Raw genomic sequence first — 16,722 nt, 5'->3', positions numbered from 1 at the left:
AAGCAGATATGTAAATATACCCAAGTTGACAATTATTCATTTATCTAGTAAGTATAATAGATTACAGCCCAGTGACAACAAAAGACTAGAGTTCTATTCTTGGCTGTACGGACAACTAGTATTCTCCCTAGTATTCCCCTTTGCTTGCTGCACAGCAACTTGGTGGTGTTTCTGGATGCATAGTGAAGATGTCATTGCCAGACTTCCGGAAACACCAAGCTCCGAGAATGGCAGAGCTCAGCTGGGGTTTGAGCTGCGCATTTGCACAGTTTAAAGCAGCTATTTTCAACCTTTTTCATCTCACAGCACACTGATGAGGCACTAAAATTGTCAAGGCACACCATCAGGTATTTGATAATTGCCAAGGCACACCATGCTGCCAGTGGGAGCTCACATCCCTGTTGGCTCTACTAATAAATGACCTTCCCCCAAATTCCTGTGGCACACCTGTGCAAAACTCACAGTACAGTGGTTGAAAATGGCTGGTTTAAAGGGAACAATGCCTCCAGCTAACTGTATGGATGTGACTTTAGTTTATTCCTTGATCACTGTTTTAAAAACCCTGATAATTAGATCACTGTTTTTAAAAAAATTGGACTCGAGTACTGGAATAGTAGGTAACAAAATGATTATTTCCTATTCATCCTGAGGCCATAACTGAGGCCATAACTGTAACAAGTTATTTGCAGATATCAATCAAATCTTGATCCATACTCAGACTTTGTCTGCCAGAACAAATGAGTTGCTATCAGAACCAAATGCCAGCAGGCAAAGCATTAGTTTCTAGGTCTTAACTGATACACAGCTTCCATGTTCTAATTTCTGAATATAGCTGGCCATTCAGGCCCTTTGACTCATCCAGTTAAACTGGACAACTAAGGCATGTTTTCTTTTTCCAAGGAGTTATACTCAATGTAAAATCTGCTGATAAACTAAAAAGATGTTAAATTAGTTGGGCAGAGGCATTACTTAATTAAAAAAACTTATAAAACCTGTTGATAGCAGATGCCGTCTTAGAAGAGGCAGTATCGCCCCCCCCCCACGCACATACAGGTATGTCTTTTGTAACATGTCATCTGCTCCTGCAATACCTGTGCATATAACAAAGCATCATGTTTCTTCATAGGTGTTGCTTTTATCCATATACAATTTATTCAAATTTCACCAATTGGTAAAAAGTCATACGTTTTGAGCAACTGATTAAAATTTCATAAGTTTTCTAGAATCTAGAATGGTGACAGTTCCAACAGTACTCCTGTTCCTTTGGGGCCCAAGGAGGTTTATGATGCATAGCTGATGAGCAGCAAGTTATGCAGGCCTCCTCTGCAACACTGTCCTGCTACCCCTCAGGCTAGTGTTCTCCAATGTCGCCTTTTAGTATCTGCACATCTCTTTCACATTCTCTTTCCCATAGCTCAGATATACTGAGCCTCACGTTTCTCTTCATCATTCCCACATGTGGGATTTGTGTACAAGCTGCAGTATTAGTACTACCCTCAAGGCCCATTACACTCTCTTACCATCCATATTATAGTATCGTCGCAGCTCTTGATCTAGCTGGCATTGCTGCTCCTCCAGCTTCAGCTCTTGCACCCTAAGGGGAAAAAGAATTGAGAACTTTTGTAGTCTGTAACAGAGAAGGCGGTCATGATAGTATGGAAAGTCTTGTCCCTCAAGAAACCTGCCCATTCACACTCTCTTTGTCGTTGCCTATCTTCGATCTGTCGCTGTTGGCAATACATATGCCCATATTGTCTATGGCTACATGAGAAAGGGCTGGTGAACATGAGTGACAGTAGTAATGAATTAGACATGTCTGCCTTGTCTAATGATGGCTCCCCGGGGGCCTGCCTGCATTTCTTGTGACACAGATACTTTGCAATTACTAAAGGTTTCCTGAGTACAGTATGTTACAGGCGAAATCTCTTCTACCTCCACAATGCAGTTCTTCATTGTATGATTTATCCAGTACCAATTACGCCTCCATAGATTTGTTCTTGGAGTTCCCATTATTAGGCCTAGTATTCTGCAGCTAACATGCAGCTGCAAGCATGTGACCCAGGCTAATAGCAAATGATGGTAGTTGGGTTTTGTTTGAAATAAGCCAGCTTTTTAAAGGAGATTTAAAAGGGGATGAAAAATGCTCTTGGTCGGGGGCTATGAATCCCAGCTATTTTTCTGCCTGGTAGCTTGGTTTTGTTCATGCTTTATGTCAGTTCACCTTATCTGGGAATAGACTGGGTCTTGCATTACTCTCGTAGTGTGGGAAGCTACCACATGCCACTGGAGTAATTGCCTAGCAGATGGCAAGGACTACATAGGAGGAGGCCATGCTATGGCTCCTCCCCACCCAGTGTCTTGGAGGACTAATGATCTGAGTAACAGCCATACCCCTGTATGGTACTGTGTTTCTCATAATACACTGACTGGAAAAGGAAGAATTGGCACTGTAAAAGCTGACAATATAATGGGAGTAACTAAGTCTAGACTACTATGACATATATGGCCTTACGCAATCATGAGGTCTGACTCCTCACACATCAGGCTGTTCTTCTTCTGGACCAGGGCAAGCAACTGGTTCATCCATGATTTCTTTAGTTCAGACTCCGTTCCTAGCAGATAAAGGAAGAATACTTCATATTTGTATAGCACTGGCTGAGTCTACAAAGTGTTTCACTTATATCTTCTCTTGATGGAGTCCTTACAACTCCTTTGTAAGTTATAAAGCATCCCCATATTGCAGCAGAAGAGCAGCTTGCCCAAGACCGTCTGGTGAAGTTGAAGCAGGAGTGTGGCTATTTGCAGCCCAGTATTGAGCCACATCATACCAGATCTCAGGGAGTGTCTGACAGCAGAGCTGATACAATACCCAAATACTGTTTTTGGCACACATTCTCCATGTGAGATGAGCTTGGCCATTTTCCTATTGGAAGAAACTTAAGACTGACCTCCCTCTTCCCGCAAAGACTGCTCTAGCTTTATTCCACGTTTCTCCAGGTCTCGGAAAGTCACTTCAATCTCTTCTAGCCGTCTCTGAATGGACTAGAATAACCAAAGACAAAAGAAGGGGGAAAAGGGAGGGGGTGATCAGAATAGGAAGGAATTTTGAAGTGTAAGAAAGAGATGGGCACAGTGTTGTAAGGTACAGGGACAAAATGAGACCAAGGGCCATTTCTGGGCTAGGAACAGCAGTCAATTGACTACCTGACCATGAAGCCAAAAACATGGGTTGCATCATTTTACAATAAAAACATTCCCTCTCTGCATACACAACAGTAATTGTGGAAACTACTCAGATGATTTGCAAATGTTTGTTGACATTATGCTATGCAAATAAAGTGCAACTATAAATGATCAGAATATAATGACACTGTTTCACAACAGCTAACTAACTTAGGTTTAGGAAATTAACATCAGTCTCTGTTACAATTTTATTTAAAGCTTTTAAGTACTGTACCATCAATTGCCTATGTATTTTTTTGAATGGGCAAATGAGATACCGTTTTAAAATATTCTTACACAAACGGCATTTCAGTGCAGTAACAAACATGAAACTCACAAGTAAACCAAAAGCAGATGTGAGCTTTCACTGCATATATAGGGCAACCATATGTAGCTACAAGCCAGTAGCTTGCATATCTTCATATTTTCACATATCATGTCACATGTCACATATCTTCATATGTGACAATGGGCCTTCAAAGAGTCTAGGAGCAACAAGGTGTCAAAAGTGGGGGGAAAGGCAAAGTAAGATGCAATTACAAGATAACAAATGGAATTTTCCTCAGGGCCTGGAGGTGCTGGCAGAGGTGAGCTGATGCTATACATTAATCTTTAGAAAACTTGTGCACATCTTGTGCCCTGACTGGAGCAGGATCTCCAACCAGCTTCACTTTGGTCACCTTCACTTTGTGTGCAACCAGTGGCAAATGTTGGTGTGACATGAATATTCACACACAAATTGTGGAGTTGTTCATATAGATGAAGTTCTGAATAGACATGATAGCCTCAGAGCCTAGGGTGTGACATACCAGACTGCCAGGTGCGTAAGCCTCTGCCCTTTGTTGTCACACCTCATTCCTTGTTAGCACGAGCACACTAGCATTTCTGGCATTAACTTTGTCTCTAGGACACATGTATTACCTGAGCTTTGCAAAACCTCTTCATTTGTGCCTCTTTGACTCGTCGCACCAACGTCTTATTCCAAGTTAGATATTTCTTGTCTTCAGTGAAACTCAGGATATGCTGGAAACAAAACACATGAACCAAACAAAGGAATTGAAAAAAGCAAATAGCCACAATCTACCATTTCTTGACTTCAGTAGGTTTACTCTAGGGAAGTGCTGTTTATTTCCCACCTATAACTCAGAGCACTCCCCTTATAGCAGACAATCAAAAAATCAAGGCACCTGACACCATACAACTTAGGAGCATTGAGGAAACGATTGTCAAAAAACCAAGTGTAAGGTTGGAGACCTAAATCTTGGTCTAGGTTATCCAGCTGCAAAAAAAAAAGTCTTGAGGGACTGTCTCACTATCTTGTCAGAATGTAGGTTGTGTACAGATGCATCAGTCCCAATGGAGAGGCTTGTCTGTAGGGCTTTGAGACTCTTGTTAATTATGTGTTAGTACACAGGTGCCTACAGCTGCTCCTCTGAGCCCAAAACTTAATTGGCATCATATCACTTTCCATGCCTGTAGAAATTCCAAATCTCATTTGTGATCCTTTTCCACCTTTTGGGAATATCTCAGGTCTACAAAAGTCCATCAAAAGTTGGAGTGGGGAAGGGAAGATTCCTGCATTACCATCCCCACATTGCTTCTTTTCCAGTCTGTTGCAGTTCGCCCTACACACAGTGCATGGGGCAGCTGCCTGTGAGGCTCTTTCACTGATGTCAACTGCTGAGCGGGTGAAAGGGTTGGGTGCAGTCGCCATCAAATTCAGTGAAGAGCAGAACGAGAATTACAAAAATTAAAAAAAAAACATGCAGGAAAACAGGTGAAATGGAAAGACCTGTCGGGTGAGGAAAGAGAAAAAGAAAGGGACAGGTAACTGTTCTGGAGAAACCTATGATGGTGCAGATTGCTCTATATGCATGCTGTGGGCTGCAGAGAAGAAAAAAAAGAGGCAATGTGGAGACCTGTGTTACGCAGAGAGGAAAAAGGGGTAACGGGTGGGCTTATGAGGACCTGCAGGTGGGAAAAGGAGGTATTATACAAATAGGGTGCAGAGCAAGAGAGGAGAGTGCTTGGGGTGGAAAAGATGGCAATGTACGGTTAACAGGGAGAGCAGAGACAATAGGCTGTGGGGTTATTAAATAGAGAATGGGTTAAAGACAACACTGAGGTGATTTCAAAAAAAATATTTCAGCGGTTATTGTAGCACTGCGGCCCTAATGAGCACCTAAAAATAGCCCTCAGTGTGATCCAAGTTGTAAATGTACACCCCCGCCCCCACACTCCAGAGAAATAGAAGTTTATGTTTCTACACTCACAAAATCTGCCAAAAGATCTTGGCTTCCTGCTTCTTCCTCTTCTTCTTCACTGTCTGTTTCCAGAGAATCTGTTTGTAGGAGAACAGTTATTGTGACTGATGCTTTTAGGATAGAATGATCATATTCATCTTTGCACTGACTTGTACACAGGTGTTGCCACAGGGGCCTCTTTGGATTAAAGAGACATGTGGTTTTTATAGCTAATACCTGAGAGGAAATCTTTCATGTAATAAAGGTGTGGGGGGAGGGAAGAAAGAAGAGAATTACATGTGCACTTATTCATGTGTTGTTTATGGGCGGTTGTAGTAGAGTTACTTCTGTACCATTCAAAACTTGGGCCAAAGGATGTTGATAAGGAGCTCTCATCACAGGTTAGTTCTGTAGTACATGCAATGTAAGCATCTTTGCATGTTCCCATAGGCTGATGGATGATGGTACTTTACTCCTATGGAATTTTCTGCATTTTCTAAGTTCTGATAAGCTATCAAAGCTGATCCAAGCAGACAACCTAAAATGGTATCTCCCACCCACTTATCTCAGATGAACACAAGTTCACTGGAACACACCACCTCCACCAAAGAGGATAAGAAGCAGCAGCTGCTCTCTCTGGACCACCATGGCATATCTTATTTGCAAAGAAGAATTCAAAATTCTAGGTATTCAACAGCACAAAGACAGAATTTGGGACTGCATCACAGAAATATGCCAAAGGAGCTGAGCAGGTTGGCAAGGAAACAGCATGTGATGCCTCTCCCTGTCCCATTTACAGCTGCTAAGTTCAAAAATTCCTACTTGACCTCAACCACCCACTCAAAAAGAAGACTGCAAGCCTGTATCTGAATATGTAGCTGTAGTGATGAAGTGCACAAGACAGCACTTGGGCCTGGCCTTTGGTACTCAAAGTTAAAATCAGGAAAAAGGTAAAGCACTTTCAATAAATCTGATGTTTTATCCAATGTGCATTTCCCTCTTTTTATCATCTGATCTTGGCCTTTGAGATAGGGCAGTCTATAAATCAATAAAATAACCTTCCAACTCTTTGCTCAAGTGGGATTCTTCTGCACCAACCTCCCATGGATCTGGAAAATTAAATGAGGGTGAAAATGAATTCAGCCTTGATAATTCTTGCTTCTCCTGGGCAGACAGGCAAATCTTTCTCTTCTGCATGTTTTCACACTCCCCCTGTTTCAGTTCAGGATTTGGTGCAGCTGGCCTCTTCCCAGGGGCTACACCAGCTCCAAGTGCCTCTTCCTGGGACCAACTGACAGAGTTGTTTCTTGGACCAAGTCCAATTTTCTTCAGAAGGGCCTTGTCCCCATCGGTGGCTACATCCCCTGCAGCACAGGGCTGCTGATGTGGACAGAGTGAGGAGTTTACAATACCGGAGTCTCTGTTTTCTCTGGATGGGGAGTCTTCCCCAGCTAATTTCTGAAGTTCTGAAGACTGCCCTGCTGGCAGCTGAGCCATGAAGAAATTCTCATCTAAGCATTCTTCGTACAAATCTGTTTCCATGCTGTCTTCCTCAGCAGCCAAGTCGGAAGGAATGGAGGACTCCTAGTAGGAGCCAAATACAAAATGGTCAGTTATCAAAAGACTCCAATAGCAAGTACATCCCCTGTTAGTGTGACTGGGCAAGTTATGATGTATCATGGAATAAACTTTATCAGGAATCATAGGTTAACTCTTCACCAGGTTCCTTTGCCAGCTGAGCGGCAGCTGATTGAGGATAGGGTCTTCACCCTTCCTTTGAAGCTCACCTAGCTCCACCAATTGCCATTTTTATTTAGCTTTTTTTTTTAAAAAAAAAAACCCTATTTAGTCAGGTCTTGGGAAGGACCCTGGTGAGCACTGCTCCTTTTACTTGCCAATTTGGTTTGTCCAGCAGTTGTCTTGCTTTTTAATTATTTAGATGTTCTTGAACCAATACACAGCTTTGGGTGTTTTGAAAATGAAAAAAAAAAAAAAAACGAGTTAGGGCCCAATCCTATCTAGCCCTAGCACCAGTGCTGAGCTGCAGCATGTTTACAACACCCTCCAAGTAAGGAGTGCCAGCACCTGGCTAGCGCCACTTGGCGCTGGACTCAGCAACAGATGGAGAATGCCACAGGAGCGCCTGACGGTAAGTTGCACAGTCATGTGACAGTGCAGGTTTTCAAGATGGGGGGAGAATGGGCAGAGAGTGGGGAGAGTGACCAGCCCGACAGAGGGATGGGATCAGCGGAGCCATGCTCTGCCAGATTCTATCCTCCATGTTGGGCTGCAAAGCCTTACACAGAGGTTCTCCAGTCTGTACTGGCAAAAAAAAACAAAAAACCCATGCAGACTCAAGTAGCCCCATTGCGGGGCCTGCAGCCTTACTCAGGGGAAGGGGATAAAAGTTCCCCTCCCCTGAGGAGACCTACAGTGGCCTCCATGGGGCCACTGGACACAGCGGTCGCCATTTTGCCACCGCTGCACTCAGCAGCTTCACTGAGGATAGGACTGGACTGCCCAACATTTCTATTTAAACACTTAAGGTAACACCAGCCACTGTGTAGGAACAGCCATGCCAGCCAGTTAGTGTCCCTGTTCCCAAGAGAGCAACAATCCAACTTACTTTCTGTGCTGACTTTGCAGAGGTTCTGCTGCTGGGTGCTGCCACATTAGTGGAGGGCGAACAATGCAGCATGCAGTAGAAATTACCTGAGGGTAACACAAGATGGCGGTAATCAGATCTAATGACACTGCTTGCATTTATCTGGCCACAGTTGGCAGATTTCTCAGCCCTTACTTCAGGCTATTTCTCAGCCCTTACTTCAGGCTATTCAACAGAAATGAAAGGGCAGTGGGGGAAAAGGGAAAAGGACAGTAGAGGTAAATGAAGACACAGTTCAAAGAAAGACAACCAGTCAGAAAACTGAGGCAGAGCTCCTTCTGCACTGACTGCTCAGCTATTGCCTATTCTCAGCCTCCACTCACCATCATCTTCATTGAAGACAAAATCCCCCAGCCGCAGTGTTGTCTTGCATCGATGACACTTGAAACACTCTCGGTGGAAGAAGCGCCCTTCAGCACTGACCCTCTCCAGGATGTACACACGTTCACCACAGAAATAGCAGGCATCGCTGCTCCTCACAGGAGAGATGGGAGAACTCTGTCAAAAGACAAATGGATTTTTGTAGGCTGACATCATCCCAGGAATCTTATGCTTCCAAAGGGCTCCCACACAGACCACGTTCCATGCATGCTCTCAAATTTCATGGACAAACCAGCCCAAAGACTCAAAAGGGGAAGACCTCTTGAACAGAGATGACAATAGAAGACATAGCACTGCACACAAGGGAAGAGAGGGTGTCCCCATAATTGCTAGCAAAGCATACAAGTCACATCTCTGTTCTGTTAGCCAGAGGTCATAGGTCAGAAGTATGATCTTGCTCCAGGGACAATTCAGATATTCCATAAGGCAGTGGTTCTCAAACTGATGGATCACAACGCACCAGTTCATGTAACACTTCCCCCATCCCTTTAAGGGGCAGGGAAAGGAGGGAGGCAGCGACGCGATCCCCAGGATTGCATCACTAAGGGGGACAAGGGGGGATGCTTTTACTTACTGTGTGTTAGGGCAAGCAGCAAGAGGTGTGGGGGGCTCCGCATAGCCCTCTGCAGGGCACCCCGAGGCTTGGAATCTTCAGAAATAGCAAGCGCAAACCACTTCCAGTTTGCGAATGGAGCCAGAAGGTGGCTTGCGCTTGCAGTTTCTGAAGATTCCAAGCCCCAGGGAGCCTGCAGAGAGCTGCGCAGAGCTCCCAGCACTTCCTGCTGCTTGCCCTAACACACAGTAAGTAAAAGCACCCCCTTAGCAATGCAATCCTGGGGATCGCATCGCTGCCCTTGCCCCTCCCCCACACTTACTTAAGGGAGTAAAGCTCCCGAAAAGTTTGAGAACCATTGCCATGAGGGTTTCCTCTAGGTATACTTACTGCAATAATTAGGAGCTCACATAGCACAAGATAGTGGGTATGATGGGAGTAAGTGACCCCTTTGTAACAGCTGAACATAGAAAGCTCCCTTACATTGAATTGGATTATTGGTCCATCTAGCTCACTGTTGACAACTGACTGGCATTCAGCTTTCCCGTGCTTCTCATAGGGATTTCCCCCCGGATAGGCCATGGGTTGAACCTGGGGCTCCCTATATGCAAAATATGTCCTCTACCACTGAATTACAGCACCCTCCTTATCTCTTTTACATTTTTTTAAGGAATAGCAAAAAGCGTCTTGACAATGCAGAGATAACAGCCTTTTGATTTTCATACCTCTGACATGTGGCTATGAACTTGTTCCATCTTGAGCCAAACAAGCATATCAGGCAGCATCACAAATTAAATTCCAGGGACTTCTGCCTCCCAAATAAGGTAGCAAATCTCTCAGAGAGGACAGTCCCAGCCAAGCAGTGACAAGAAGACCCAACAAGTTCTTTCCTTAGGTCAGAAAATGGGAAGGCGTATTCATGCCTCCAGAGAAGAGAGCTGCCAAGTGTCTTGCCAGTATGTGATTGGATCAGTTGAGTGCAATAAAATCCCCATTCCCTCCAGCTTCTTCTTCAAAGACCTGGCCTAACAATGGTTTCAGTCAGACATATCACAAACTGGATAGCCCACTACAATGAGTTCAAGAAGAATGGCAGCATTTCTCCTGTGAGCACACAAATAAGCACTTCTGCCTGCTTCGCCTCCAGTGTTTCCCTCTGACTAGTTCTGGGGCAATCACTGACCCCTGCGATATGTATATGAACTGTGTTAAATTTTTCTTCAAGGTGGTTTGCCTTCCATGTGCTCACATGTGAAGTGGCCTTAATCAGCTCAAAAGGATGCTGATGAGAACCACAAGTTTCCCCTTAGTGATTCGGCCTGATATAGCTCTAGAACCTCAACCAAAAGAGAGGACAGACCTTGTCTGAAAAGTAGCCATAATATCAGATGAAAAACACAGCTCAATGGCAGGAGAACTTACCCCACCCTCTTGCTTTGTCCTCTTGGATTCTGCATCCCCTGTGGTGGTCTCCTACAATAAAGCATTGTCTTCAGACCAACAGTAAATAAAGACAGAAGACCCAGAGCCCTTTTTTCCCTGAACAGATTGCAAACTAAATGCTCATAAGGTGCAGACATCAATGGAGGGATTAGTGCAATGTGGGAAAAAGATCACACCAAGTCTCAAGAGGCTACTAGCCATTATGAAACGGTATAGCTGGAGGCACCCTGGAGAATGGCTGATCATGGAATAGCAATGGCTGCTGGACAGAGGGACTCACCAGGCTCCGTTTACGGGAGAGAGAGAGAGATTTCTGAAGCTTGCTGAGGAAGAGGATGGCTCCCTTGGTGCCACGGGATGACAGAGGTTTGGCAGTTTCCTCTTCCAGTTCTGCAAGAGAATACACACCCTTTCTTAGGTCTGAGCAGTGGTGTAGCTGGTGGAGGGCAGGCTGTCCCAGAAGGGGGTGCATGTGAGACCCACCCAAGATGGTGGCCGCTATGGTCTCCCTTCCAGCAGTTCCACAATCTGCCTGTAACCCCCTTTCCTCCTGTAGGATTCCCATGCAACTGCTAGGAGCTCTACACTGGTTTCCAAAAAGGAAGGAGCCATTCCTACCCTGCTACGATCAAATCAACACAAGCAAAGATTCCCAAAACTTCGCTTCAGCAGTATGATTCCCCTAGAACTTTTCAGGGCATGCTCTAAACTGGTCTTCCTGAACAGGTCCCTTCCCACGTAACTTCTTACCAACTATAGCTGGGTGACAAAGAAGACAAGGCTCATTGCAGTTTCAGCACCCAGAATTGGATCCCTGGGAGTCCCTACCTGGAGAGGTCTTGAAGGCATCATAAAACTGGCTCAGATAGGTGATCAGGCCCAGTCGGTCAGGCTCAGACATTGAGGCCATTTCAGTGCTGGAGAGGACGGGAGGGATTCCAAGCTCCTGCTCGGCTACATCTAAGGCTATCTGATGGTTCCCAACAGGGTCATTCTGGTCCAGTGAGTCGAAGTCTCTAGAGGTGGAAGTTAGTAAGTCAGAATGGCTGACAAGAATGACATATTAACCCAAAAGTATATAAATTTTTTTGAGGCCCAGAACTTTACCAGTGAACCAAAGAATTTAACATTTGCTTTAAATTTGATTGTACAGCAACTGCCAGATCATGGTGAACTGTTTGTGAGGCTGCCACGTCTTAAGGCACCAAAGAGTAGCTTTGTAAATAAGAGTACTGCTTCCAGTAACTTGTCACCAGCCTGTCCTCTTTCCCTGACAAAATCTAGCCTTGTCCCATTCCACCAGATAAGGGGACAAGTAAAACTGCTTTTCCTCATTTGGTCATTAAATGTGGCAAGTCAAATACTGTTGCCATCTTGATAGGATCTGTTAGATAGGACTGTGCAGCAACTTGTCCCCATTAGAGGAGTTCCTGGCTCCAAGTCCTTGAACACTCAACCCCTATTCTCCCCAGGAATAGAGACACTGTAGCAATAGGAATGTGATAGCTGAATCTTTTGAGGCCTGTGATCATGACCAATATTAGGGTATCTTCTCATTCTCTACGATTAGAATGGGGAGGTGAAAAGTATATGAATGCAGGCAAGCTGGATACATGGCAGCCTAATGCACCCCTGTATTAGCAGGCCAAAAGCTCTCCATAGGCCAAAGTTTGTCACATCCCTGATGTGTGAGGCACAGGGGAGACTTCTTGGTTCCGAATCTCAGCTAACCACAGCAAATCTGTCAGCTCGGTGGAGTCTTTTCTGAAGTAGAACTATACAGAACAGGGAAGTTTTATGTTAATCACAGTTGTGGTAACACCATGCTATGACATATTTGAAATTCACAGAAGATTGTAATTAGGTTTCAGTGTACAAGTATTGTTATTAAATAATGATCAGTAACAAAATTCTCAGAATCTGAGCAAATCACCTGGAGATCTTCGAGGCCTACTAATTCTAGGGCTCACAGACATTCTTTATGTCTGATTCACACATGACTGCATCATCAAGTAGGGATTTGCATGTGTGAATGAGTTACCACATTCTGAAGTCCACAAGCAGAATGTTTCTTTCACAGCACTTCGGGTCAAACTTAAGATCTAGTCTGAAGGCTGACGAGGCCGTGAACTTGCTGAAGTGAAATTAGTAGAAGGCTTGTCAGTGCCTAGCTGGGAAACAGTTGGGGAATCTCATGCACACCGCCAGCAGGCGTGAATGATGGAATATAAATGCAATAAAATAAATATACAATGCTTTTCAATGCAGTCAATTCACACATTTAGCTGAGAGTTGTCAAGCGATCCATGAAAGAGTCCTTAGTTTAGCCCTGTGAGATGCACGCATTCTACTGAAGAGCCCTTGGTGTTGGTGATGATAGATTGATGAATATAACATAATTTATGGTGTAGCAAATGCCCTTAACAGGACAGTGACCAGATCTGCTGAATAAATTTAAAACAAATATTCCGCAAATTCACAATGTGATTGCTCTGAAGATGTCCAAAAGATATGGTCACATCCAACGGGTTTTGGTTTAACATGAACAAACTAGATGAATGTACAAGGAACAAGAGTATTGATAATGATTTTCTAAAATGTTCACAAAGGTGATCCAGTCACAATACTAATATGATCTGAGCTTCTGGATGTTTTGAACAAGGAATGGGGTATTACAAAGCTATTGTGTTGTTTTTCTACAACCCTCCTAAAATGCACACACACCCTTTGCCACTGTCATTATTCCTGTCTTCAGCCACCCCCTCCACCCCACTTCCACTTATCCACAATGAAGACTCACAGAAGATCTGGCCGGAAGTGATGTACGAGGGCACACAGAGCCAGGCCACTTTTCCAGGAATGGGTGAAGTCTACCACCTGGATGCCAGGGTAACTTGCTGTGTTAGCCTGACACCAGCTAAGAAGCTCCTCATAGGCTCTGTTGGAGTCTGGAGTGGAGGGGAAATTGTGGAGGAGAAAGAGAAAACACATAGAGCTATAAGCACAGAGCATGGTGGACAATGGAGAAAGGAAATCCATGAGCCCAATTCCTGGGGTGTCTCCAGTTACAGTATATCTGCATTATACAGTAGGGAGAAGTTTAGAATACCAAGATTTTGACATCTGATCTGCCACTTTCTTCTTCCAGTAGTTCTCAGAAAAGAGGAAGAAAAAAGACAAGGTAGCATTTATACAGTTTTACTAATAACCCCTGTGCAGGCCATTACACACCAGACCCAGCTTAACCAGGGGCTCTAGCTAGGTAGCTTAGTGATGACAACATGTATGAGTAACCATGAACTCCAGGGTTACATTCCCCCCACCCCCAATGGCAGCTCTGGTGCAACACAGAAAAAAAAAAAATAACACACACACACTCTGCACTTCTTAAATCAATACAGGACTAGCCTGCCACTGACCCCCAACTTGAACCAATCGCCCTCTGCATAGCAATCACATTACACATCATAGCCATTTCCATTATAGATCCCATGGTTTATCTGTACATTTGCATGTAGTTGACATACATTTGAACCTCAGATCAAGACCGTGAGGGCAAAACTTAATGGAAATGAACCAACAAAGGTGATCCTAGAGGGAGGAGATCCCCAAGCTTTTTTTTTCCTAAGTAGGACTAGCAGTAAAGAAACAGTAAAACACACACACATATATGGGCCCCCTCTCTTACCACCTTCTTTTCCTAAACTGCCACAAGACCCTGATGAACACTGCATCAGAAAAGGCTCTGTGGGCTTCAGAATGGTCATTAGGGCCGAAAAGATGCAACTTCTGGTTTCCTTGGGAAACTGGAAGTGACATTTTATGCCTTTTAAGACATTCTGAGGCCCGGGGAGCCTTCAGAGGGCTCAGGTTGGGCCAAGTCTGATTCAACGCAGGTCTGAGGGAGATCTGCGGATGAATAATCCGCAGAAACGGAGGCCCCACCTGTACAGTAAAAATGCCACAGACCTCTCTATGTGCCTTGAAGTGTTTTTCCACCTTCTGAATATTCACACATTTATGTATATGCATATATGTATGCCCGTGTGCCTCCATCCCCAGAGGTTTCACTTTTCCTCTTTAAATGACGGCTCTCTTGTTTCTCCACTGTGCTTTCTCGCCTTTCACTTCCCACTGTCATTACTTTCCACTTCACAGTCTGTTGCCCTTGGCCCTCTTCCTTGGCCTTGTTTTTCTGATGTAGTATGCTGCAGTATGTAATACAGTTGGGACTTTGGTATCCACGGGTGGATGGGCGCAGCCTCTGCAGGCTTCAGAAAGCTCTTTGGAGATGACCGGAGTGCAGCTCCATTTGCCTTCAGAGATTTTAAAGGGGCTGAAACCATGGATTTCATTATCTGTGGTTTTCAGAATTCTTGGGGGGTCCGAGAACGGATCCCCCACGGATACCAAAGTCCCAACTATATTACATATTGCAGTAGTATGCTACAAAAACCCTGGTGCAATGACATTTTCCTTTTAGCATGTAGCTTGGGTTTTTATATTTTTATTTTTTTTGTGCCCATGGGACGGAAGCAAGCACAATGTGTCTTATGCAATACATAAGAGCGCCTCCTTGGGATCACAAGGCTATCCTCATTCTTCTCTATAGGCAGCAGCCTTCACCCAAATCCATGTTGTTCAAGAGCAAAGCAGAGCCCTTGTGAAAGAACAGCAAGAGAAACAACAGGTGTAGAAGAGAGAGGATAATTTGCAAGCAGGAAGGAGTCATGTTGGATGCTGACGACCCCAGACACTATCACATTTCGGGGAGGGGGGGCTGAGAGTGATGAGCATGAGCAGGCCTGAGGCTTGTTTTCAGCTGGATCCATGCAGCCAACAATTGGCAGAGGAGGCCAGGCAGATTTACCTGTGCAGACTGTCTCTGGGCTGGCACGGTTATCCTTTTTCTTGTCAATTTCAATTGCTCCCAGCACATACAGGCTACGAACCTGAAAAGAGATGCATTTTGTTACCGCTAATGCTGACCACACACTGGATTCACAACAGAACCCAGCTGATTTGCCTGGGTGTGCAGCTGCAATCAGTTCCTGTGACATCGGTTTTTGGAACTTGGCAGATGCACCCCACCAAACATCTGAGAATGGCATCAGTGCCAGAAGAACATGGAAGCACAACATGCAGGACAATTTGTTCTTCATGGCCTACCACAGTTACGTAACGGCCTTATGAATATCCTTTCTTGTTCGGACATGGTTCAAGGAGAGGCCAACACTGGCACGATGCCAACTTTAAGAGGGTTGCCTATACAAGATTCAAATGTTCAAGAAGGAAGAGCTGATGCATCCTTCTACCCAGTCCGAACTGCCAGCAGAAGGCAAGTTACCTGAGAGGCCTTGATGGCTTGAAGGTTGATGTTTGGGTATCGTGTAGTAGGGTCAATACTATATTGACTGATATTCTTATTGGTGTTGTCAGGTGACGTCTGAGACAGATGCTGGTATATGCTCTCTCTGGGTGAAGATTAAACAGGAAAGTTGCTCCTTAGTCTCATAGTAGCAAGACACCTGACACGCAGAGTCGTTCTTCAGCATTTAGGTGAGTTTAGGCAAGACAATTACCACCACCCCTCTTCTACAAGAAGTCCTTTTTCATCTATCTTCTGTGCCTCATGGAGCATCAACAGGTTCTCCAGCACCCTCTCAGTCCCACAACTTCATCAGACACTTATACGTGTCCCCCTGATTATGTGTCCAGGTCTCTGGGCAACTGTTCCAACAGCCCTGGGAACTCTCTTAGACCAGCAACTTTTGAACTTTTTCATCTCAAGGCATACCAACAAGTTGTTAAAATTGTCAAGGTACACTATCAGTTTTTTGACAATTGACAAGGCACACCACACTGCTGGTGGAGGGCTGACATCCCCCAGTGGCTCTACTAATTAATGACCCTCCCCTAAATTTTCACAGCATACCTGCAGACCATTTGCTGCACATCAATGTGCCATGGCACACTGGTCGAAAAACCACAGCTCTAGACACTGTGAGTGTAGTCCTCCCTCCAGTGGAGGACGACGAATGGGCTGTTCACTCTTTCACTTCTAGTCATCTTTCTCTCAAAACCATCCACACCCACTCACAATAAAAAGTTTTGGTTCTCTGCTTGAGCCCTTGGAAAGCCATCACCCATTAGGACAGGCAATAATTGCTGAATGGTGGAACAGTAGAATGGTGTTCCTAATATCTCTATTCCTC

At 44.6% G+C, this 16,722-nt stretch overlaps 1 protein-coding gene across 1 annotated transcript in view; it reads right to left on the bottom strand.

Moving 5' to 3' along the window:
* Window positions 1-16,722, bottom strand: part of MICAL1 (microtubule associated monooxygenase, calponin and LIM domain containing 1) — a 49,270-nt gene that overhangs the window by 2,881 nt on the left and 29,667 nt on the right. Inside the window, exons 10-23 of the mRNA XM_066625099.1 lie at window positions 15,855-15,981; window positions 15,378-15,459; window positions 13,308-13,455; window positions 11,336-11,523; window positions 10,788-10,897; window positions 10,487-10,537; window positions 8,454-8,628; window positions 8,092-8,177; window positions 6,524-7,049; window positions 5,496-5,563; window positions 4,144-4,245; window positions 2,949-3,042; window positions 2,513-2,612; window positions 1,521-1,594 (exon numbers count right to left, since the gene is read on the bottom strand). Coding sequence (XP_066481196.1) covers window positions 1,521-1,594; window positions 2,513-2,612; window positions 2,949-3,042; window positions 4,144-4,245; window positions 5,496-5,563; window positions 6,524-7,049; window positions 8,092-8,177; window positions 8,454-8,628; window positions 10,487-10,537; window positions 10,788-10,897; window positions 11,336-11,523; window positions 13,308-13,455; window positions 15,378-15,459; window positions 15,855-15,981 — 1,931 coding nt within the window. The remainder of the gene's footprint in view (window positions 1-1,520; window positions 1,595-2,512; window positions 2,613-2,948; window positions 3,043-4,143; window positions 4,246-5,495; window positions 5,564-6,523; window positions 7,050-8,091; window positions 8,178-8,453; window positions 8,629-10,486; window positions 10,538-10,787; window positions 10,898-11,335; window positions 11,524-13,307; window positions 13,456-15,377; window positions 15,460-15,854; window positions 15,982-16,722) is intronic.

Source organism: Tiliqua scincoides, chromosome 4, assembly GCF_035046505.1.
Source record: "Tiliqua scincoides isolate rTilSci1 chromosome 4, rTilSci1.hap2, whole genome shotgun sequence".
NCBI classification, from domain to species: domain Eukaryota; kingdom Metazoa; phylum Chordata; class Lepidosauria; order Squamata; family Scincidae; genus Tiliqua; species Tiliqua scincoides.
Note: the sequence above shows the minus strand (reverse complement) of the source record. Positions and strands in the feature narration are given on the sequence as shown.